The sequence below is a fragment of the Nothobranchius furzeri genome, chromosome 4 (genome assembly GCF_043380555.1).
Source record: "Nothobranchius furzeri strain GRZ-AD chromosome 4, NfurGRZ-RIMD1, whole genome shotgun sequence".
NCBI lineage: Eukaryota > Metazoa > Chordata > Actinopteri > Cyprinodontiformes > Nothobranchiidae > Nothobranchius > Nothobranchius furzeri.
The window spans coordinates 17,333,750-17,358,128 of NC_091744.1; the positions used below are offsets into that span (position 1 = coordinate 17,333,750).

The following is a 24,379-nucleotide window of genomic DNA, read 5'->3' on the forward strand; positions in this document are numbered from 1 at the left end:
AAGACAACACAATAAAACAGGTTCAAAAATGCAAAATGATACAAGCAAATGGTAAAAAAAAAAGGAAAAATTGGTAAATGTATGAATGTAAATCTATTTGAATAAACAAGTAAGGCAACAGGAAGGTGATTATATTAAAATAAAACTATAAACCCTCACAAATATTTACCACAAACAGAATTTTTGTTTTCTAAAATTTACTCTTCAATACAATTACGTTTTTTCATACACTTCACAAGTAGGTCAACTCTAAAAAATGACATTATCAATACTAACTTGTAACATGTTGACTTGTAATTTTGAACCCTTAATTTAATCTCAACTGACATATGGGTGCCTTTCATGCTTTAAGGGACAGCCCAGACACCCTAATGTCAGCTGCTTGTATCCGTAAAAAACGTGATTTGATTAAAAAAAAATTATTTTGCTATACCGCCCATCCCCAATCTGGTGTATGACACAAGCACATTTAAGTGGAAGATCAGAACATCCAAATATGAATCATTAAATAACTTGGATGTAGAATCCTATTTTTTAAGAAATACACAGCAAATTCTCAAATGTTCATCTTTTTACAATTGTTTTATCCAGTCAACATATGCGCTTACATGCACATCCAAGTCAATCTAAGTTGATCTAAAGTAATAAACTGGGAGCCTTTATCTTAGTTTACATGTATGTTAGAAAACCGATCTCTCAAAATAAGTCCGTTCCACTTTAGTACAGTAGGTGGCAACATGCCCCCTTTTTGTGTCGAGAATCTTCCGGTTAGCTTATAGCAACACAAAGAGTAAACAAACGCTGGCGGGAGTGAAGCAGACAAAGTTAAAACAGGATATGCGCAATGGCCGAAGTAATGGACGACGACAACACTGCAGCACAGCTTTTTGGTTCGTACGAAGGCACTTCAGCAAGACTAACACGTTTACAAGCATTTAAAAAAACGTCAGTCTATTTAGGGCAACAGTTTGGTTTTCTGATGTGCAAGTAAACAAACTAATGGATAGACTATTTTGTTGTTTCTTGCCAGCATTTAGTTGTCTTCAAAATGGTTAGGTTTTGTTAAGCTTTGACTGCCTGTCCAACATGGAGAATTTTTGTATTTCAAAATAAAATTAACTGCTAGTTAACTGAAAAATAATCATAAACTTTACTGGTAAACAATAAATTACCAGACATTAACTTTAGAATGTTTAGTAAACCCGTCTTCATGTTGAATAAATAGGAACTCGAGAACAGGATATGACAGTGGACAAATACAAAACGGAAACACAAATTAAAAATAAACATGGTTGGAGTGGGTTTCTCCTTAACAGCCCAACTGGTATCATCAGCTTGCTTTTAGATATTTATAGCATCAGAGTAAAGATAAACTCAAGATTTTTTTTTCTTTTTCAGGAGAAAATGTTGCAGAAAAATATACAAAGATAAATTAATAAATTGAGTGATGTCATAGTTCAGTCGATGGAGGCAAAACCATTCTAAGTACTGTCTGCTCTGCTATGTGTAAACTTGTTAAACTTGTAAAAATGTCCTTGTCTCAGTTGGGCTCTAACATCTAGCGCTTTCTTTCAAACAGATGTATGAAAAATATTTGATTCTGTGTGTCTGTAAACAGTACAAAGAGCTAATGTATGTGAAATATGAGATGTGTTGTGTGTTTTTTCTCCACCTGAATAACAGAGACCGTTTCCATTACCCTGCTCGTCTCCATACTCATTATTGTTTGAGGCCTCCAAAAGTCGTCCGTAACAGGCACTGACTGGTGACTGTAATTGTGGGGACTGGAAGGTTGGTGTGGATGGTTCTCCTCTGTATGTCGCAAAACCTGTAGGGCTTCCATCAGGGTACGTAGACGTAGAGGAATTACCCTCATGCCAGCAACCCCTCCTTCCTCGCAAAGAGGAGCTTCTTTCAGGCACGCTTGGCAGAAGTTCAGCCAGGATTCTCCTCAGAATGCTATCGTCGGGTGGCCTTGAGCTTCTGTGGCCTCTCTCTGCTTGAATGTGCTCATAAATGTCTCTCAAGGCTGCATCTAGTGCTTCATAAATGGCCTGTTTTGACTTAGGCCTGCTACCTCGACCTCCGCCACCACTGCTTTTTCTTGAGGTAGGTGGTGAGCCCTTTTTTCTGCGGAAAGGCACTGGGCTGACCAGAAAGGCCAGCTTGGACATTGCTTGCTGGGATTGCGAGGCCTGCTTTTGAGAATGGCTGTCGTGGTTCTGCTCTGAATGTCTCTTGCTTTCTTGTCGTGCTCGTTCCCTCTCATGGCGAAGCATAGTAGTGAAGCGGGTGTACGAGGCCGGGCAGCGACCTTTGCAGGAGCTGATGAGGTGGCGGTGTTGGTAACCTTGGTTCTGTCCTAGACTCTGGTGACTAGGATGGTGATGATGGTGGTGGTGATGACGAAGATGGTGATGGTGGAGGGTGGAAGATCCATACAGGCTTTCAGATGACGTTAGAGAACAATGGTCAAAATCACTTTCACTACAAAATGAAGAACCCTCCACCTGAATGAAATCACTGAGGTCAGATGCGATTGCATCCTGTTCACTGTCTGAATAATCCGGATTAGCTTGCGGGCATTGAGGAACAGGAGGAGCAGGAAATGACTGGCCACGTGCAGTTTCTGGCCCAACACGAGGCTGGCCTTCTGGTGGGCTACGAGGTATGTGATCCATGTTTTTAGGTACAGTCCTAGTGTTGCCATTGTCCTCCTCTAGCAAAGATTCTATTGAAAAACGACGTTTTGGAAAACTAGGTGTGCCACCACCAGCACTACTGGCACGAGATGATGAGCCACCTGGTGTAGTGGTGCCTGAAGGCACCTCTCCATCACCCAGATTAGGCATAGATTTGGACTTCTGAATAAGACGCTCATATTCAGAAATGCGATTTGGCACCATATCCCTTGGCACGTCCACACCCCAAGAAGGGGTCCAAGGAGAAAGACGATGGTGATGCAGATGAGGCTGACGCTCTAGTTCCAGAATGCGAGCGCGAACAGAACGGATGACGTCAGATGGAATCAGATGAGCTCGATCAATCTGGTGCATCCTTCGATAAAGCTGGAGAAAACCTGGAGAATCATGCGCACGTCGCCGATGGGGACGGGGCAGTGACTGAGTGGACGGCGAAACTGTCGAGGGATTTCCGTCACACATCAGCGACCCAACACTTTCCGAGCGTGTGGCGTTTTGACCGCCTGTACCAGAATGCCCATCATTGAGTAAGTCATCACAACTGCGTGACTTGATTTTGCCAGAAGAGGGAGACACCTCTTCTGCACTGCTCCATGCCTCAGCATCCTGGCTTTTTGTTGGCCAACTGTTTGAACAAAAGACAGATTGCTTCGAGGAAGAGCTGCCTTCCTCATTGGCATCTTCGTGGATACGATCAGAGTCAAAAGGGATGGGAGGGAGAGATGTACTCTCGTAAGACCCTGGGGTGGACATATTGTTTAAATAAATGTTGCATGCGTCCCCACCTTTCAGACGTCCCATAAGAGCAGCGTGGTAAGAGAGAAGAAGGAGGAAAGCAGGTTAAGCAATAGTACCCAGTACAAGACTGGTGCCGGGGAAAGGAAAAATAAAGGGTGGGAAAAAATATACATTTACTTGACTGACTTCCAGCAACAGACTGGAGGAGAAGACACAGGCGGACAAACAGAAAGAAAAAGGACATCCAATGAAAAAGAAATTCTGTGTGGGAATACCTTTGGCTCTGGAGGGTGAGGATGGTGAGGAACGAATGACAGGTTTCTTTAGGCTGCTGCTCGATCTGTAGGCTTCCACTGGTTTAGGGGATGTTGCAGCTCTGCTCTGAAACTGAGCATTCACTTGGGAACTTGACGGCTCAGACTTCCTTCTTTTCCTGTAGTCACTGGCAGCACTGCGAAAGAAACATCAGTCTCAACTACTGTCAGAATATTTCCACAGTTAAGTACAGTTTGAAATGAATTTACACTCTATAAAGCCCTATAGTTGCTTTTAATTCACATCTGCTACTGCAATCACAAAGACACAAATTATAAACAAATGAAATGTCAATGTCCAGCAATCACAAATACAAAAGAATTAGAAGGAATCTATATTAGCAAGAAAATATCGATACATCGAAACATCTCAATAATACTGAATTGATATTTAAAAGCCATGTATCCATTTTTATTGACAATTCATATGCAAACGATTTACTCTATTTCTTTTGTGTGTCGCAATTCAAACTCTGACTGCTAGGTAGGGGTTGCATGACTTAATTTTTTTTTAAAGTCGACAGTCAAGTAATGAAAATCGAGTCAACTTCGACTAGTCGTTTTTGACGTCACACACCTGAAGCGGCGGGGGTGGGGGGTGGGTGGGGTCGGTTGGTTCGCTGGAGTTTTTGACAATTAAAATTGCACCCACATTTTCAAAGTTAAACACATTTCTTTTAACAACGGTAGTTTCTGCTTCAGCCCTCTCCCCCCTCCCCCTGCGCAGCAGCCGCAAACTCACTGATGCGCCTGCAGCCTCTCAGAGTTCCTGCTGCTCTAAACATTAAAATAATTATTTCATTTTCTGTTCCTCACTTCTGATTACCTTCAATGGTGTCTGTTTGTTGCAACCACCAGGTACAAAACTAACTTGTTTTTATTTGACTATTTTTCTGTCCTGTCTCTATTATCTTCCTGCATCTCCTCTCAATCCTAAAGAAAAACTGCTATCTGGGTTCATATATATTTACCTTATGAGTTACCTTTGAACTGCAGTTCTAAAAGATCTATCGACCGCAAAAACAGCGGAGTGCTCGCCGGCCACATCAGTTAGGTGCGTCACCGAGGACAAAACGGGTGATGCGCTCCGCTCCACAGCAGCGGGGTGCATCAGGCAAAAATAAAAGACAGAAAACGTAAAAGGAAATGAGCCGCCATGAACGATCTCGTTACATTTGTTTTTGAGTGGTGACACCTGATTTGATAATGTTACTGTGGCCGTGCTCAGGACGCAGATGTCTGGAGCATGTCAACGATCAGAGCTTTGCATGCGCAAGCTGGTTAAGGTTAGGATGGGGGTGAGGGGAAGGTTAAATTGCAAGAGGGAAAAGGTCACAATTTGGTTAAATGTCCGTTTTATGGCGGGTGTCAGTACCGACGCTCTGGCACAGCGCGTCGCCTCCGCCTCGATCCAGACGCGCAGGAGCTCGTCACCTGCTGTCTTTTCCGAGGACTGCATCTTGTCATTATCACGTGACAGCGACTAGTCGATGACAGGCATAAAAAGTCACTATAGAGTGGTGAAGTCGACTAGTCAACTAGTTCATACGACCCCTACTGCTAGGTGGCAGAAGTTTACATTCTGACGGAGCAATGAGATCTCACAATAACACTGGATGTGCCTCGGAAGACATTCTGTCCTAAAAATTGCTAATATTGTCTGGCTTTAGTTTCACAACACATCATATCGGCTCCCCTGTATTGTCATTTCGACTGTTTATGTAATGGACAGACCCTCAGCGCAGTCACCCGTAGGTTTCTGAAGAGCTAAATTGAAGCCCACTGCCATCTTGGCAGCGTCACGCATTTCGCCGTTCATGGAGAATACAAAAATGGAGCTGAGAATGAGGCTGTGAGGTTGGTAGCAAATGATTGATGCCCAAAAAACTCTGAGTTGACGTAGCTATGAGATAACCAAAGCTAACAGAGGTTGGCAGGCACTTCTAACCAGAAAACCACGGTTGAGTGACTCTGCTGCCCTCTGCTTTCTAGGCTGTAACATTTTAACATGAAGCTGAGGCCTTCCCTGGAGCAAGCAGGAAGAAAGATGCCAGCCTTAGACGGCTCATCTCTTAGCTGTCAATCAAATGAACACACCCAATAATTTATAATTTCAAGCTTTAATTACATCTAATCAGTAAACTTGACCTATTAAACAAAAAAAAAAAAAACACGTTTAACCAGGCTTTACACATGTTTATTTCTGCTGTGACAATGACATTTGAAACATGCCGATGGGAGCTTGCTCCTTTTTGGAGCCAGCCCCTAGTGGATGAGGGGAGAACTGCAATTTTGTCACTTTAGGCAGACAGAATTTCTTTGCTAGACTGTGACGTATACTGTATTGCTAGATTCTTGCCAGTGCTAATAGTAAGGTCAAGCTAACTGAAGTGTGGCTAAAGTTGATAAAAATTTCTAATGTTTATTCAAGGCATTTCAAATGTAAATGAAACATTAGTGTAACTTCTCATGTTAATTGCCTTTAAAGCACAAAATCAATGAGGTTTCCTCAGAAGAAAACACACTTCATGTCACTGAAAGGAATTAAGTGGCCTTTTCATCACAACTCTATTCAATCCATTATGTTCACAGAGGAAAATGCGACTGAATAAGCAGGCCAGTGGTGAAAGGGAGAGCTACCGGGGGTGGGGGGTGGGGGTAGCAGAATCAATAGCCTTGCTGGGTTCATTTATTCTGCCTCAGTTAGAGAGAAAAGCATCCTGACTTCAATCACTAAAGCAAACAGAGAGTAATGTTAACCCCTAAATGATCATTAACAGCAGACCAGAGATATTAATGCCAAAGATGAGACGTGGACAAGAGCAGAGTGACACTGTGCTGAATCACAACAAGAAGAGGACTGCTGCTGGAAGGATGGGGGAGGGTGGGGAGGAAGAAGGGGAAGGGGTGGGGGTGATGCAGAAGGAAATAAAAGAAACAGCAGTTACCTTGCAGGTCTCTCTAAAGCCTTGTCAGCAGGAGCAACGTGGAGGGATGCCTGAAAAGATGCAGAAAACAAAAGAGAAGAGTGAGCTCCACTTGAACAAAGACTGGGGGCAGAGCAGCTTACAAAGCACAGCCTGCATGCGGTTGTTGCTGTGCCACAGCTAAAACACTCCCCCCGGGAAAAAGGTGCAGTGGATGCTGGTTCCACATGGCACACCTGACCGAGAAGAGGCCAATAGGTAAAACACGCAGAGCTTACTTTTCTGGTCTCTCGCTCTTGCTCTGAAGGATGATGGCAAAGGTGAAATAGGAAAGGATGTTACAAGCTCAGCTCAAAGAGGCAAATGTTGGGATGCAAAACCTGGCATGGAGCTGCTGGAATGGATCTTGATGGTAATGAATACTCTTCAAAAAGGAAAACCCCAAATTTTATAGCTGCAATGATCTTTGATCCATCTTGAAAGATTGATTATTGAACATGATAAATATTGCGTTGGGAACCCCTAACCAGAAGTGACACCATTTAATCAATACATTTGCAGTGGTCTCTAGTAGGAATGGATATGTGGGGGGTACAGGTGCACCATTTTCTGGAGCTAAACGTCACCAACATCACAGCTGAGCTTCTTAACTCAACCACTGACCTGCAAGTGGATTTATGTCCACAAATTACACAAGCATGAAGGAGCTTCTGCTGTGTGGTGAACTTGCTAATGCTAACATTAGCTTCCACTAGCCGAGAAATTCTCTGCTGTTTACCAGACATTAAACCAACAACAGCCTTCCCCGTTGCGAGTCAAGATGGGTGAGTCCATCAACGTTAAGTGTCAGTGTAACATAGACCTGTCAGGCTTTTCTAATCCTGGAGTTTCACCGTCTGTTTTCTATCAGAAGCTAATGCAGGAGATAGGTGTAGGAGATGTGGGTGATGTTTAGCCTGTAATCAGAAATAACCATTAAAAATGGGTTTACAGAGTTCCACACCTTTAAGAAGGCTGCAGGCACTGATGTACATCAGCAGTTCAGTGGATGATTAAAGCACTGCAATTCCACCAATATCAGGGTGGATTCATATTAAATGTTCAGGCCTATTTAAGTTAAAAATATGTTAACCGAATAACATTCAGACATTTGTTTGAGCTACATGTAGACACCGATCACACAGACGGATGGACAGCGCTGTTTTAAAAGCAGAGGACACCTGCTATGGGAGGCTGGCTGCCCAAGACAGGAGAAAATAGCGTTTTTGTTTTTATTTCTTTTGCAGAGGCAGTACCTAGAAATAGAACTATGTTGGAAAATAATGGAGGACACCCCAGCCTCGGAGTTTGAGGGATCCTAACTGAACAAAAGAAGGCGTGTATCTTGACGTGTGGTTTGCTATTGTTCTTCCATCTTTACTTGTCTCTCCAGAAAGGAGAGAGTGCACCTCATTCGGAAGGAAAGAACAAATAAGAGCCTACTTTGAAAACAGAATCAGCTAAATAACTTTATTGACAATCATTTTGTGTTAGCTACATTGTTTATGAAAATTAAAAAACCCAACATGTTGTCTATCATCCATCTTTATAAATGTAGCCACATTTACTACAACAACATGTTTTAGACAATCCACAAGTAAAAGTCTGATCACTCTAAACAAACAAATATCAACTTAAAACACAGTTTTCCATCTATCTTTGAGGACCTTATACTGACTTCATTGTTGAAAGGGCCACTGAGAAGCTCTCACGTTATTGATCAGATCATGTGGAATCAAAAACAACTTAAAGATGGATCGTGCATTTGGATTTACCTCAATGCGCTGGCGAGTGGAGATGTCTGGATTATAATCCAGTCGTTTTTTAGGAGGCTTCAGCCCCAAGCAGCAGCAGCAGTGAGCAGGAAGGGTTTGAGAAGAGCAGGAGGAGGAGGAGGAGGAGGTAGGTGAAGATGAGGTGAAGGAGAAGCAGTGGTGACATCATGGGGAGGAATCAGAACATGAGAAAAATGTGGAGAGAGTGACACCTGTTAGAGAATCTGGGTAACCGCAGATGGACCAGGTCAAATATGTTCTGTCACACACTATATAAACACTAACACACACTAACAAGCAGCATCTACATACACTAAAACACACACATGTGCCTTTAGTCTTTGTGTCTAAACAAAACTAGAAGTGTGTATGAAATAATTTACATCAACTGTTCTACTCACACACACACACACAAGTACCACACACATGCAGTGTAAAACCAAGCAGTGTGCAGGAAGCCATGTGAAGTACAAGCAGCAGTGTTCATGTGAAAGTGCATCAAGCCTTCAAATCCCAAGTTTCACCAGTGCTTATCAACAAGTGGTTCAATAACATTAACTCCAATAAAATTCTCAACACCAACAAAGCATGTGAAAAAACATGTCAAGACTAAGGGCTAGCTGAATATTAAATATTACACACACACACACACACACACACACACACACACACACACACACACACACACACACACACACACACACACACACACACACACACTTCTGAACGTGGCTTCGAGATCATCCTAAACCTCAGGTCCTTGTGTGAAAATCCCACTTGCACATTTCAAAGTGAGCCCAGAAAGCCCGATGCTGTGTAACGGGAGGCGTGTCCTCATGACCCGACATAAATCAGTCTGTTTGGAGTAATCTGTCCTCACGCGTGTGACTCAACTCAACCCCCTGCACCTAAACCACCAACACGCTAACAATATCTACGTCCAGCAGAGGGCGATCATGATTTTAGCTCCATGAACATACAGAACATTCTCCCATCTGCCAACATAAAAATACAAGCAGGAATAACAAACACATTAATCTGATGTTGAAGTAACTGTTCAAATGACAATGTTATGAGTTTATTTTTGGCAGAAACATGTAAAAAGAAAACGTATTTGAGCACTGACTGTTTTGCACTGACAGTTTTTTTACAAGCCCTGCTGCCTGGCCATGCTTAACGTAACCCTTTGTTGAACAGGATGCAATTATCTGGATTATTTTTGTGGACATTTTAGAGCCTGCAAGAAGCCAAACAAACAAAGAAGTAAACAAATATCAGGGATGCTCAATACTGGATTTTTTAAACTGATATCGAATGTACAGATGCTGTATATTCTAACTCTAAAAGCTACAGTAGCAACTTTGGAAAACAATTATGTTAGAATCACTATAAATATGTTGTAGAGATAAAAAACCTAAAACAAATAAAAGTGATTCTTGTGCATTTGTCTGGAAACATCTGCCAATTCCACGGCTTGGACCGAAACAAACATTGCGGTTGTTGGTCTCGCTAAAGTGCCGCGCTATGGGTCCTCCATTCATTACGTACTCGCGTAATAAGCAGCAGAACACCAGTGGTGTGAGAGATTCTCCTCTCAATAATATCACACAAGGAGAAACAGCCGACTGCTACCATGACAAATGACCAGAGTCCCAAAAAGAAAAACACTTTTTGAAGCCACGGACAACTAAAGACGTGACATGTCACAAAAGTGTGCGTGTTTGTGTGTGTGGATGGAGGGATCACTGCACCAAACAACTACCACATGCTCAAACAACTGGCCCAACCAGTCTAATAAAAGACTAAAGAAACAACTCATGAGTGTGCGTAGAGACAGTGAGCGTATGCTTCTGACAAAGTCGTGGTTGGGGGTTTCACTGAGCCCTGACTTACCGGCCGCCCAAACTCCAATTCGGAAAAGAACTTATACCAAGGCTCGTTCTCTAAATCTACATCATCATAGGTCTGGGAAAGCATGACAGAGAGAAGGAAATAGAAAAAAGACAGATGAGAAGGAAGTGTGGGGGGAGTAACACACAAAAAGAGACATGGACCTCGTGGTTAGGAAATGGGCAAAAAAAAGATGGGCAACGAAATGAACCAGGATTTGATCAGGTGAGCTTTACTAATGCAGAACTGGTGTCACACACAACAGAGCAAGTACCATTACTGACGTGACCTGAAACAGGATTACCAGGCCTTTCCACCAGGCACGCTGTCGTCGCGTAATGTCCGTGTGACGTCTGTAAATGGTAGTATGCAGCACTAGCCGCCGCTTTAGTGGATGGGTGCGTTTCCAGCGGCACCCATTCATGCTTTCGAAGTGTTCCAGATGTGTAAGGAGCCTGTTGCTTATGCTTTTAGTCACGTTTCTACACACTATGCTTATACAATGCATCAGACTCTGTAGTTCAAATCAGGCCATACAGGAAGTCAAACATGAAAGCAGTGTAAAATATCCAAAAACTTTCAAAATAAAAGTTTCCAGTTGCTAAACGCCATTTACTGTGAACCCTCCGTAGCTGAGGAAAACAAGAGAAAATTAGCCGCAGACCTGTTTGGATACATGCTGTGAACTACCACAATCACACATGGTGTTGTAATTCTTTCATGATTTTGTAACCTCATGGGACCAGCGGTGTGGAACACTTTCGCTACCATTTTGCATCTGAAACGCTCCCAGTGGGAAGGAAGCTAGCAGGTAAAACGTGTCTATTACTGCATACGCATCCAATAGAAAGGCAGGGGTATGCAAAAATACTCACAAGTAAAACACCTAATTTATGAGTTTGGAAAGCTCAGGAAGGAGGTTTATCTTTTATTGTCTGCTGTTGAATATTACTGTCTGAAAAACTTGGCAGCATCACAGCTCAGTCTGCTCTTCCTGACCTTCTCTCCACGCAAAAATGTGTCTTTAGGCCAAACGAAACACTGCCAGATGAGGTTTTGTTGTATTTACATTTATATTTATTTTTCTAAAAAAAGAATCGATATTTCAGAAGGATGAGTCACCCAGTGAAAAAGAGAAAGCCTGGGGTAGAGACTGGTTGTAACACAAACATAATACAGGTGCACACAAACAACTAACGACAACAAAGATCTTCTGAACAAAAGCTAGACCCCTCCCCCACCACCCACTCCTTTTTTATTCTTAGATTTTATAATTTCCCAGAGATATTCTTCGTTGCTCAAGAGGACATTGTTGAGTGGCGCTTTTTGCCTTGATAATGGAGAAAAGAGGCAGTGAACAGACATCAGAAAAAGCCAGCGTGGGCACCGTCAACTGCTTTCTCCATTTATTGCTTCTATCAGGAACTGACTCATGCATTATTGCTTCAGGAGGTCGCTCTACAGATGTCAAATAATTGTCAAACTCTAAGAAAAAATAATCCTTTTCACGGATGTCAGAAGGCTCCTCATCTGGAACATATTTCTTATTTAAATGTTCATTTCTTGGATAGCTCATTACTTATTCCCTCGTCTCTATCGACAATAATCATCTCTGCTGTCTACTTTGTTATTTATTGACGACACTCAGGAGTTAACAGCAAGTGCTGTTACTAGGGGATACAGTAATAGAAACATTTGCTGTTCACACCTACGTTGTATTTTTATGCCTAAAGCCCAGGGCATAACCTACATCACATATGATCAAATACAAACATGTCTGCCTGTGACCGGATAATGGTGGTGCTCTGCCTATCCAGTCAGAAATCTGATCTCAGCTGTGTTGGACTCATAAAAATGTCTGCCACCTCATTAAAAGTATTATTTTTACACCAGAACAGCAACAAAAGGAAAACAGGTCACACTGATACATTAGATTATTAATAAGTCTCCGTGAAGCCAGCAATAGGACTAATTTTTTATTTATTTAAGAGGAAAGTGTAAAAAAGTGAACGACTTACTGGTCTTTCATGCTCCAAAATGGAGGACTTGCCAGGCTCGTACTCAAAAATACTTTTGGGTTCTGCGCGATACTTCCGCGTGTCCACTTTCCTGTCTGGAGGACCCCATTCATTTCTGGTACAAAGAAAATTACACAAAAACAAAACCTCAGAAGATGTAATATGTAATAATGTAATATAAATACAAGGAAGTTGGTGTTATGCTGTTGTTCACACTTCAGCAACTATCTATCTGGGATGTGGCTGATGGTGACAAATTAGTCATTTGCAATTTGATTTTCAAAATATCTTCAAACCCAAGTGAGGGTTAGCACCAGAGTTGAAGGGCTTCGCTCTTGTGTGACTGAAATTTAAAATTGTATTGAAACATTTGCATGAAAAACTTTCTCTTTAGGCATCCAAAGTTGTTGTGTGGAGCTGTTCTCAGCTCAGTTTCCATGTGTCAGAAGGTGCAAGAAATGTGAGACTCTTTGTAACTAAAGTGAGAAAAGGAATCTGCATGGCACTCACAAATGTCTCAATTTATTCCAAGTGTCGACATGCACTGACAGTTGCAGCCCAGAGGAATACCAGCTTTTCTGACCAAACAGAGGCTTTTTAGTGCCGTGTCAGAGATTTTTCAAAAGACTCCAACATTGTGATGAGTCAGCTTACTGCAGAACTTTCAGCAATGTCAGCTAGCCTTTACACAGGTAACAACTTTAAATTCATGATTTTTCGTAAAATAACGTTGATGTTTAACGTGTTAGATGGCCCTGGTTGTTGTACTTAGGGCTGGGCAATTTGGCTGAAAAAAGATACTATTCATTAGAAATCTGGTTTCTGATTTTATTTGTTTGTTTTTCCCCTTTCCTTTCTTAAAAAGAAACTGAATAACAAAATATTTTCAAGAACTTGCTCTTATTTTAATCATCCCTTTTGAGAGACCTGAATAAGGCTTGGGATCACACGTGTGATTCTGGGCTGTGCGCAGACATATTGATGGCCTTACGAGTGGAAACAAACCGTGGAAACAAACAGTGTGTCACAGAGAAGAAGATTTGGGAGAAAGGAAGTGTTACACAACATGTTAAAATCCCCAAAAGGATGTGGAAAATATGTTAAATAGGGAAGACAGGGACCGGTTTCTAGACAACATCAGCCCTATAAATGGTTTGATCTTTTTGAAAGACTCAAGAGTGGACGAATAACGACAATTTGTTGCCAACACAGTTCTGAAAACCGGACATATTTGGCCAAATTGTCGTGGTGTGAGCGGATGTAAACGTCCAGATGAAAGGTAAACATTTCATTAGCTGTTTTGTGTACTAAAACCATCAAAACAGTCATCCCATAGAAGTGTAGCACGAGAAGTAATGTTGTGTGTCAGTGCACCTGCATTAAAGTTGGTTTATGCTTGACACGTCCGCGAGGTCCGCACGGCTCCGCGCGGAAAAGTTGCGTCATGTTAACAACCACGCCCCTCCACCGCGTCTCCGCACGGCCCAAAATTTCCGCACCGTGCACCTAGGAAAATTTCTAACCACGCGGACGGTCGGACGCGGAAAAACATGGCGGACCGGCAAGAACTAGTATGGCAGAGGTTCGTAAATACAGACATTTATGATTCAGCTCTCAGAGATCACCGTGATCAACATGTTGTTAATAATTCTTGGAGAGAAATAGCTCGCACTGTCGGAAAAGACGAGGACGCTGTTAAAAATGCTGGAATGCCATGTTGTAAACAGTAATTTCTACTTCTACTATGGTGTAGTGTTGGATGCGTGCTGTAGAGCTCCATGCTGCCCCCTACAGTTTGGGAGAATATTGGCTCACCGCAGAGACAAGCCGCACAAACCATAAACGCTGCGAGTTGTGAAGCACGTTCCATCCGTGAGCCGCATCACCAAGCGGAAAGTGAATGCATCAAGCATAAACCAAGCTGTAGCCTACCGGCATGTATGTGTAACCTGTGTGTGTGTGTGTATGTGTAACCTGTGTGTGTGTGTGTGTGTGTGTGTGTGTGTGTGTGTGTGTGTGTGTGTGTGTGTGTGTGTGTGTGTGCTGGTCATGGCTGAAGGAAAGAAACGATTTATATAAGAAACGTTATATGGTTAATTGAAGGTGATTTTGTATGTAAATGGCAGTGAACAAACACGAGCACCTGGTTACACACAGGCTTGATTTATCATCAGACGAGTGTGGAGGAACACGCGTACGATTGGCCACCGCATGTTTCATAAATCAGGTTTTGACCATTTGTACCAACAATCTAAATTTCGTTCACAGGAAGGAATTTAGGAATTATTCTACAAACGTTTGATACGTGAGGCCCATGGAACCAAACCCGGATCAACCTACTGCTTGGACTGTAGCTGTGCTAACCAACGTACCAATTTCATTTACAACTATCATCCAGTGATCATAGCTTTTGTACATTACATATGAGACATAGTTACGTGTGATTTTTCGTTATTTCCGATTGCTAACATTTTATTTAGCTAAGTTGATGGTAGTGCTAGGGTGCTAATGCTAGTTTTATGTTAGTATTAAACTAAACTATTAAACACCAGCATGATTTAGTGATCAAACTTTCAAAAGCTACATTAATGCTTTATAACGTATTGAACCGGAGGCTTCTCCGGTGTGGTGAATATTTCAGAGACTGCTGAGGAAGATAGCCGTGGAGCTAACGGCCTGAGGGTTTTAGTAATTCGAATGAACACAGACGCTGTTCTAAGGTCAGCATTAGTCAAAACAGGGCAGCTGATGATCATTTCACTTCTTTCTTAATGTTAAGGTGAAGTTTTTGTGGGAAAAACATTCATGCAGACTGCTTTTGTCAAGAGTCCAAGAGTGTAAAAAATACCCAAGCTTTCTAAATATTAAATCTTCATAAATGACAAATTAAAAATGAATCAGTAAAATCCAATTATTGCCCATCCCTAGATGTACAGCTAAACTCTTTTCACGAGTCTTTATTAGAAGTGGACCTAATCATCAAAAATCAATAATGCAGCTTGAAAATAGCTGCATCCCATAGAAAATGGTCACAGGCACATCGCACAAATAAAGTCTCAACAGTCCTTTCACCATCTGATTCTGTTTGTCAACGTCTGATGTGGTGAGCTCAAGTATTTTAAACGGCCTGCATTGACTCAAAACCAGCATGTCAATAACACTGCGGTGCTAGGTTTGAGGAATTTTCTCTTACGTGTCTGGTGAATCTTTTTCACGATCACTGTCTCTGGCTCTGAGCTGGAGGAGGGAAGCCATGGGAGGAGGTGGTGGGGGCACTGGGGATGGCGAAGGCTCGCGAGTTCCCAGCTGCCCTCCGTTGTCCGAGGGGCTTTTGGATAGAGGCCTGTACGTGTGTGTCCGAGGGGGCGGGTGGGCCACGGTAATGCTGGATGACAGGCTGTGGTCGTCTGCTGAGGACAAAATGAAGAAGACAGCAGAGGGGGAAGTAATGAAAGCAGTGAGCCACAAAGGAGGGGGCATATGGGTTGGAAAGAAATAAAGTAATGTTACATCAAGAGAAAGTCTCACCACTGTTTATGAAAGCATATGTTGCACTATATGTGTCAGAATAGTCATCATCTGTAGAGGAAGGGTAAACAGACTGATTGGGAAACATGCACAGGAATGCTGTTCAGCACAAAAACTACAAACGCTCAAGACAGCTTTAGTAAAATACCATTGCCGAGTGAACTTTAGTCCTGTCTGCAATAGAAACCCCCGAAAAGATAACCCATGCACAGAAGTTAGTTTTTACAGTGAATAGAAGTGATTGAAGCTAAACTATGTGAGATTATGAACAGAGAAAGACCAAAATACATGATTTTTGAATTTCTTTTAAGTTCTAGAATGAAAAAAAAAAACCCACCATAGATTCTGGGCGGTACTGAGGCTTTTCCAGCAAAAACAACCGTGGCAAGTCTTGCAAACCCACTGCAGCCTTCAGATGGCAGCAACCACGATCTAGTTGTCTTAATGAATTTACTGTCATAAAAGAAGCCTGAGTTGTTCCGAACAATCAAGCCTTGTACTGACTGTGGTTCCATCGAGGCCCACATAGCTGAGCAGATTTCCCAGGACAACTCTACATCTATTACTGCTCAAGACTCTGTTGATCACATCTAATGAGTTCTGGCTCTGAGTTCGTTTGGAGCTTTTGGTTTAACAAGTACCGACATGCGTGAATGCTCAGCGACACACACACGCATGCTCACACATTGCATGCATACGTGACCAATTAGAATTCAAACATGGAAACATTTGACTTTGCAGAGAGCTTCAGTGCTGCTGTACCTGCTTTGTGAACTTTGTGAATCTGTTTGAACATCGTTTTGTACCAATCCTTCGGCCGGTCCACCGTCTGTGGAAAGAGACATAAAAAGAAGTTTTATGCACCATGTAACACTAAATGAGCTGCACAGTTTGAGCTGAAAACTCCTTTACAGAACATTGCTGAGTTGAGTTTACACAGTTATATTTTACACATAAACTTCCATGAAATTTAGACATGAAAAAATAATGTTTAAGGATATTTTAGAGACAATATTTTCCATTGACTTGTTTTTTAATGCTGTTCAAAGAAAGGGACAACCTCTCAGTGCGTTTATTACAACTGTGACAGACAGTTTAAGCCTGAGAGCCCGGCTGTGGTGATGCTTTCACAGATCAGTGTCAAGTTTGATTCAGTTCAACAGACTAAAGTCTTAGTAGCAATGCTGCGCCCAAACCAAAGGATGGGGCTCACATCGCTACGCCAGGAACCTCCAGGAGAAATGCTCGACCTTGTGTATATGGTACAGATCTAATGGCCACTTCAAAAAGGAGCTATCAAATGGCAGCAAGACTTAATCTTCTCTTTATTCAGCAGCACTGAACACCAGCCATAGATACTGGTCAGAGCAGGCAGTGAGAGATTGTGTGAATGTGTGTGTAACGCTGGGACGGGCAAGCCGGGCCAATTATGGCTTCATTCTCCACGGTTACCGAACTGAGTGGCCACAAAAATGCCAGTCTGCTCACAACAAGGAGCATCTGTTCTTCCCTCTCTTTATTGTTTTCACTCTAATTTTTGCTTATAATGCTCAACTTTTTTTTTCTTTAAGTTTCTCCTTTTTCACTTCTGTTGATCAGCATGCCGTCCTTTAAATGCCTCTTCTCAAGACGAAGACAACTTAATACATGGAATGCCCTAAAAGTGATAAGACACTGAAACTTTGACAAGTGAGGAGTAAAAGGCCAAGCTTGTCTTTCTAAGTCACACACAGAGGAAAGGAAGAGATATACTGAGATAGTGAGAGAGAGTTTTTACTATGAGACATGCGTGACCAGTAGATGAGAAGCAGGACTGCTTCTCATCTACTGTATGGGATGTATTTTCCAGCCACGACCTCCAGGAGTACACAGACACTGTACTCTCGTACATCAGGAACTGTGTTGATAATGTCACCGTCAACAAAAGGGTAAGGGTGTTCCCAAATCAGAAACCCTGGATGAAGAGCGAAGTGCAAGCCCTCCTGAAAAGTCGCAACACTGCCTTCAAGTCAGGGGACAAGGCTGCGTATTGGGCGGCAAGGGCAGACCTGAGTAGAGGCATCAGGAAAGCTAAGGCTGCCTATAGGAGAAGGATTGAAGATCACTTTGCAGACAATGACCCCAGGAGGATGTGGCAGGGGATCAATCACATTACCAAGCACAGAAGCAATAACCTGGCGACATCTAGTACTGATGCCTCGTGTGCTGAGGATCTAAATCATTTCTTCGCCCGTTTTGAGACGTCCAGGCCCTCAGATGTAACTCCATCTACTCCGGCCCCCAGCACCGGCACACTAACACTTGTGGAGCATCAAGTGAGGTGTGTTCTAAGGTCAGTGAATCCCAGTAAGGCGGCAGGTCCTGATGGAATACATGGAATGGTGCTCAGGGCATGTGCTAATGAACTGACCGGAGTCTTCACTAAAATCTTCAACCTTTCCTTGTCACTAAACACCGTCCCGCCCTGTCTCAAAACCTCCACCATCATCCCCGTTGCAAAAAAGTCAGCAGTGGTCAGCCCAAATGACTACAGGCCTGTTGCACTTACGCCTGTAGTGATGAAGTGCCTGGAGAGGCTGGTCTGTCAGTACATCAGGGCCAGTCTGCCTCCCACTTTGGACCCCCATCAATTTGCCTACAGGACAAATAGATCCACCGAGGATGCTATCACCATAGCGCTCCACACTGCACTGAGTCACCTGGAGCACAGAGGAAGCTATGTGAGAATGCTCTTCCTGGACTTCAGCTCAGCATTCAATCACATAATCCCTGAGGTCTTGGTCCAGAAAATGTCTCACCTGGGACTCTCCACCCCCATCTGCCTCTGGATTAAGGACTTTCTGACAAATAGATCACAGTCTGTCAGACTCGGGCCACACCAATCCAGCACCATCACACTCAGCACCGGGGCTCCACAAGGATGTGTTTTAAGTCCACTCCTGTTTACAATCTACACATCCGACTGCTCCTCTTTCCATCTCTCGAACACCATTATAAAGTTTGCGGATGATACCACCGTGGTCGGACTCATCTCGAAGGAGGACGAGACGGACTACAGAGATGAGGTCAACAGACTGACGGAGTGGTTTTCAGTAAATAACCTCCAACTGAACACCACAAAAACTAAAGAAATTATCTTCGACTTCAGGAAGGGCAGAGCAGACCCAGCCCCACTGTACATTCATGGGAACTGTGTGGAGAGGGTGCACTCCATGAGGTTTCTGGGCGTGCAGATCTCTGAGGATCTCTCCTGGACAGCAAATACCACGGCAGTGGTAAAAAAGGCCCAGCAGCGTCTCCACTTTCTGAGAGTGCTCAGGAGGAACAACCTGGAGGAGAGGCTGCTGGTTACTTTCTACAGAGCCACCATAGAAAGCATCATAACGTACTGCATAACAGCATGGTACGCAGGGTGCTCAGCTGCAGACAGGAAAGTACTGCAGAGGGTCATCAACACAGCCCAGAAGATCACTGGCTGCTCTCTGTCCAGCCTGGAGGTCATTGCAAACTCTCGGTACCTCAGCAGAGCGAGCAATATCATCAAGGACCAATCTCACCCCAGCAATCACGTCTTTCAACTATTACCATCAGGTCGACGGTACAGGTCACAAAAAACAAGGTCAAACAGATTCAGGGATAGCTTCTTTCCCAGGGCGATCTCTATTGTAAATAAGCATAAAAACAATTAAAACTGCTTAGCGACTGTCAAGGTCACCGTCAACTATTATGCTGCTATTCTAATGCCATTTTTTTACATGATATGGTAGCTGCTGTTCTGTATATAGTGTGCTAGTTGGCATATATTACTTTCTATTATTTTGTCACTTACTAGTGTTTTGTTACTTACTATTGTTTTGTTATAGGGGACCTTTATATTTAGAGGTATTATTGTATTGCGCACCAAGGGAGTGGCACTCCAATTTCGTTGTATCCTGCACAATGACAATAAAGGCTATTATTATTATTATTATGGGGCCAACAGTCGCTGACAGCTGAAAGTAATCCCCTCTCATGAACATGATCACATATTAAGACGGTCTAAAAAGGGGCAAAATACTCTCATGTGCCACTCTCACCGTGCGAATGGCAATAGGAATTCCAGATTCATCCACAGGACCGATGCCTTCATAATGTGGCGCTTTAATGACAGACACCTTCTTTTCTTCTTCTGAGAAGCGAGCGATGGGCACAGTGCTCCTGATGTTGGTGTGGCCTGAAATGACCGACTCTCTGGTGAAGGACTCACTGCCCTCTAGCCACACAAAAATCAAAAGGACACACTGTTCAAGGAAATATTCATTTGAATGAATGGATGGCTGGTGGTGAAAACCTGGGTTTCCTCGGCTTAAAGGAAGTTACAAGAGAGCAGCAACTCACCGGAGCTTCTGCTCTGCCTCAGTAGCCCAGTGTGAAGCAAGGCCGGGGGAGACGGATATGATGGGGGAGACAAGGGCCGCTGTGGATTACCAGCACTTCCATTCATAGCATGAGAGATGACCTGACCCTAGGAGCAACCCACAAGCCAAAAAAAGGGGCAGTGAGACGTCACAAAAGTTTCAGATATATCTAAAACTTTTAATCAGCAGGATAAGTTTTAGGAAATATGAATAATACTTGATTAAGAATTAGTAACCACGGGCAGCTTCAAAACCATGTTATTAAAAGCATTAATAAAAGTAGAGAAACAGGTTTGACATGAGCGAGTGAACATGTAACCACAAAATTAATCAAATCTAAATTGATTTGTTTGGATTAGAAAATTATTAGTGAAGTATTGGGACACTATGTTAAACCTACAATGACAAATCTGCAAAACAAGCTAGCTTAAAACATTTTTTCATGCCTCTTAACCCTCTAGAGGCAGGCGTTGCAGATTTGCAATGTTAAAACCTACCTACCAGGTTCCTCCACATACATATTTCATGAGCATTTTTTAACTCAGAAGTACCCCTGAAGGACTTAGTTGTTCATCCTTATTTTGAGCCTGAGAGGGTTAAAAACGTTCTAACGTAGTATAGCTATAAATGTACTGCAGAGGTTAAAAAATGAAGTGGTTCTCTCAGTTTTGTCAAAAAACTTCAGCCAATAACACGGCTCAGTCGGAAACAAACAACTGGACCATCCTGTTGTCTGTCTCACTGAACCACCGCACTTCCAAATTTACCAGGATCCACCACTGATTACACAACACCACTGGTGTGAGAGGTTCTCCGCTCAGTAGCATCAGAGAAGGAGAAACAGCCAGCTGCTACCACTTAAGGACAAACTACCAGAGTCCCAAAAAGAAAAACACCATTTGAATTCAGACAACAAAAGACCTTTGGAGCTAGAACACTAAGACTGGTGTTTAGCGCTCTCTCGTCTACTGTGGCAATGCACGTTCCAATATCAGGGGGGCGTGGCCTAGGGATGATCGCTACCAAGAGGGATGAGAGTTCAGTGACCGTGTTTTTGTTTACAAGCTAGCTTGTTTTGCTAATTTGCCATTGCAGATTTAATCCTTCTACATTGAAAAGGGAAGAAATGTTTACAGTTCAGTCACATTCACAAACATCTTATTAAAGATTAGTTGACAAACACAAGACAGCAGATTTTGGTAAAACCAAAACGGAAAATGTTTAATGTTTTCTATCGTTCAATAAAAAAGAGGAAGACATTATTTACTCCAACAAATACAAATGCTCTTTTAAGGCTTGAATGTCAATACCAAAAATGTATGGAGAAATATGACAGGTGACTATTTTAAAAGACAAAAGTGATTACATGAAACATATAGTCATGCATTTTTTAAAAACCAATATAGTCTGAGCACAAAAATCCAATGAAGAAGCTAGACCTATAACCAACTAATGACTTGGTAGTTGAAAGAAAATTAATTTAGTATTTTTATAGGTGTGTGTGTGTGTGTGTGTGTGTGCACTCAGGATTGTTTTTCGCTGTATTACACTGATGGATACTGTAGGTAACAAAGCTTGACGATACAACACAACTGTGACCTGGAACAATAGATTCAGACCTAACTGCTTTGTAAATGTCAGACGGATGCAGTCTTATTACAACCAATGGTAATGTAACATGCAAAAGCCTGACTGGTTTGTAAGTATTGTACTAGAATGTTTACAAGGTGTATTAAAACAAATAAATGAAACACTGTTTGGCTAACAATACAAAGGTGTTTCATGAAAAAAGATTTTCTTACAAAATCCTTTGAGTGTTTTTAAACTTGAGCTCCTTTTTACCATGTTTTCATATTCAAACAATCTGTAAAGGAAATCTCTGTTCTCACTGATTCAATAGTTGGGGTATTACTCACAAACATTTTCACAAGTGTCGGACTCGAGTCTTCAAAGACAAACCAAGCGCATCTCCCAGGAAACAATTTTTTTTTTAGGCAACCTGCCAGCTGAAGTAATTGCAGACTTAATCATCGTATCATATTCATCTGACGTGTTTACAAGTTCAGGACGGCTTCTTGGAAACTCAGTAGAGGTTTATGCCCCAAGCCATTATGGGGACAATAATAAATCGTGTCAATTTGACGACTGGGCATATAAATTTCCTCTGACTTCCTGAAGAAAAGCTAAATCAAAACCCAGCCTGACACTCTGTGTACTTTTGGTTACTTCACTGTAGGAAAAACAAAAAAACGTGTGTACACACAAAGTCTAAATCAAGCAACGGCCGCAGAAGCTAGTCAGTTTTCTAGTTAGCTAATAGCTCTTCAATGTAAAGACACAGCAAATGGAAAGCTGTAAACAAACAAGCTAATGTAAGCAGTCATGCAAAGATGATCATGCCAGTGATTGCTGGGTGAGACGCTGGCTATAGTTAGCAAACCAGCTGAGCCAGGCAGCTTCACTTTGTTGTCACTGTGACGGTGATTATATCTCTGAGATGTTATAAAAATGGACTCATTGGCGTATTTAAATAGATCTTGGGCTTCGGAACCACTGATCTGCAGGACGCAGGTTTTCCACCGGATGTGTACGCGGCGCACAACATAATAGAATCATTTTATCACAAAAGCATTGGTGAATTGCAAGATCACACAATAACAATTCAACTTATTTACATAGCGCCAATTCACAGCAAGTCATCTCAAAGCATTTTGCAAAGTAAACAATCCAACTGAACCTACCTATCAGTGCATTAAGTTCAGTTCATTATTCCAATTAGTTAAAAGTTTATCAGATAAAGAGAGACTGCAATATTTTCATATTTTAAATCATTTTCTTGAGTCCTTATGTGCTAAAATGACATGTCACTCAGACCCCCACCACCCTCTGTGGCCGGAATACCACCTTTGCAACTTCAGAGTGCCAGCCAGCCCGGTCTGCTGGCCGTTGGAAAAAATTGAGTAGACATACCTGGCGCCACAGTCTGCTTCCAGCACATTCCCTGCATGTTTTAGATCAAGAAGGCAGCTGATTTGTTTGATTTAGTTATGAATCACCCCTGTAGACACTAATGAAGGCTGTGGAGACATTTCATCTTTCAGATTAAGGTGTTCAAAAGACAAACGCACAGCAAGAAGATAAGTTTTACTTCCGGTTCTACTAAACGAATACAAAGGGGAGCTAAAAGCGAGCTAAAACGTCCTAGTCTCTTTTAAGTACACCTAGCAGACTGCATCGATTAACATCGATTGTGTCAAGCAAGGAGAAAGATGGCAGCATGTTTCCTAAAATATGTTATCTTTATCTATTCTTTTTACTTCGACCACTTAAAGCTTCTTTCCGGAGTATTTCTCTTATCCGATGGCACAATCTAGTGGCTGACAAGCATATAACAGTCCTTACGTTTTTTTAAGATGGCAACTTCATGTTTCTGTAAATGTGCTTCTGTAGTCGACAAACAGAGCTAAAACACGTTGTTTTACAAGTATTATTCTCATGTCATGTTGTGTCCTCATATATTTATATTTTAGAGACTTGTCCGTGAAAAGTTAATCAACTAAGCATCAGCCGAGGTATTCCTTAAATTTGATGCATCTAAACCATCTATTGGTTAGTTCTGGTTGGTGCTCAGTTTCCTATTGCACGGAGGTCTGTGGGGCGGGGGGGTGCTTAGCAAAAAATAAATAAATAAAAGATGTATTGCTTACATTACATCACAGTACATGATAAGATACTCACTTTTACGGATTTCTGACAAATCATAAATCATTTCTGAAAGGGGAAAACTCCAGAAAGATATTTTAAGTTTCACATTTAATTTGAATTACTTAAGCCATAAGGAATCTGCATGTGTCTTCATTTTAAAAGTTTCCAGATGCTTTTCAAACCTCCCGTTTGACTTCCTGTCAGGCTCGATCTGACCTGGAAGCACAGTGCGTAAACTAAAGCCTAAATTTTGTGGAGCAACATGAAACTATACTTCTGGATGTTGCTCTGTGTCTAGTGGAAACACACCCATTGACAATGGTCAATGACGGCAATTTGCTACATA

At 42.2% G+C, this 24,379-nt stretch overlaps 1 protein-coding gene across 31 annotated transcripts in view; it reads right to left on the bottom strand.

Moving 5' to 3' along the window:
• sorbs2a (sorbin and SH3 domain containing 2a) overlaps nucleotides 1–24,379 on the bottom strand; it is a 67,136-nt gene that overhangs the window by 11,803 nt on the left and 30,954 nt on the right. For 20 of the 31 annotated variants that reach the window (XM_054743742.2, XM_054743743.2, XM_054743761.2 and 17 more), the window contains 11 exons: nucleotides 20,309–20,435; nucleotides 20,008–20,183; nucleotides 16,694–16,760; nucleotides 15,932–15,982; nucleotides 15,597–15,813; nucleotides 12,404–12,518; nucleotides 10,389–10,460; nucleotides 8,496–8,552; nucleotides 6,703–6,752; nucleotides 3,716–3,891; nucleotides 1,673–3,487 (listed from right to left, as the gene is read on the bottom strand). In XM_054743742.2, the coding sequence (XP_054599717.1) occupies nucleotides 1,673–3,487; nucleotides 3,716–3,891; nucleotides 6,703–6,752; nucleotides 8,496–8,552; nucleotides 10,389–10,460; nucleotides 12,404–12,518; nucleotides 15,597–15,813; nucleotides 15,932–15,982; nucleotides 16,694–16,760; nucleotides 20,008–20,183; nucleotides 20,309–20,435 (2,923 nt within the window). Of the gene's footprint in view, nucleotides 1–1,672; nucleotides 3,488–3,715; nucleotides 3,892–6,702; nucleotides 6,753–8,495; nucleotides 8,553–10,388; nucleotides 10,461–12,403; nucleotides 12,519–15,596; nucleotides 15,814–15,931; nucleotides 15,983–16,693; nucleotides 16,761–18,479; nucleotides 18,618–20,007; nucleotides 20,184–20,308; nucleotides 20,436–24,379 lie in introns of those variants that run through there. The other 11 variants (XM_054743751.2, XM_054743755.2, XM_070550149.1 and 8 more) reach the window with 8 other exon arrangements.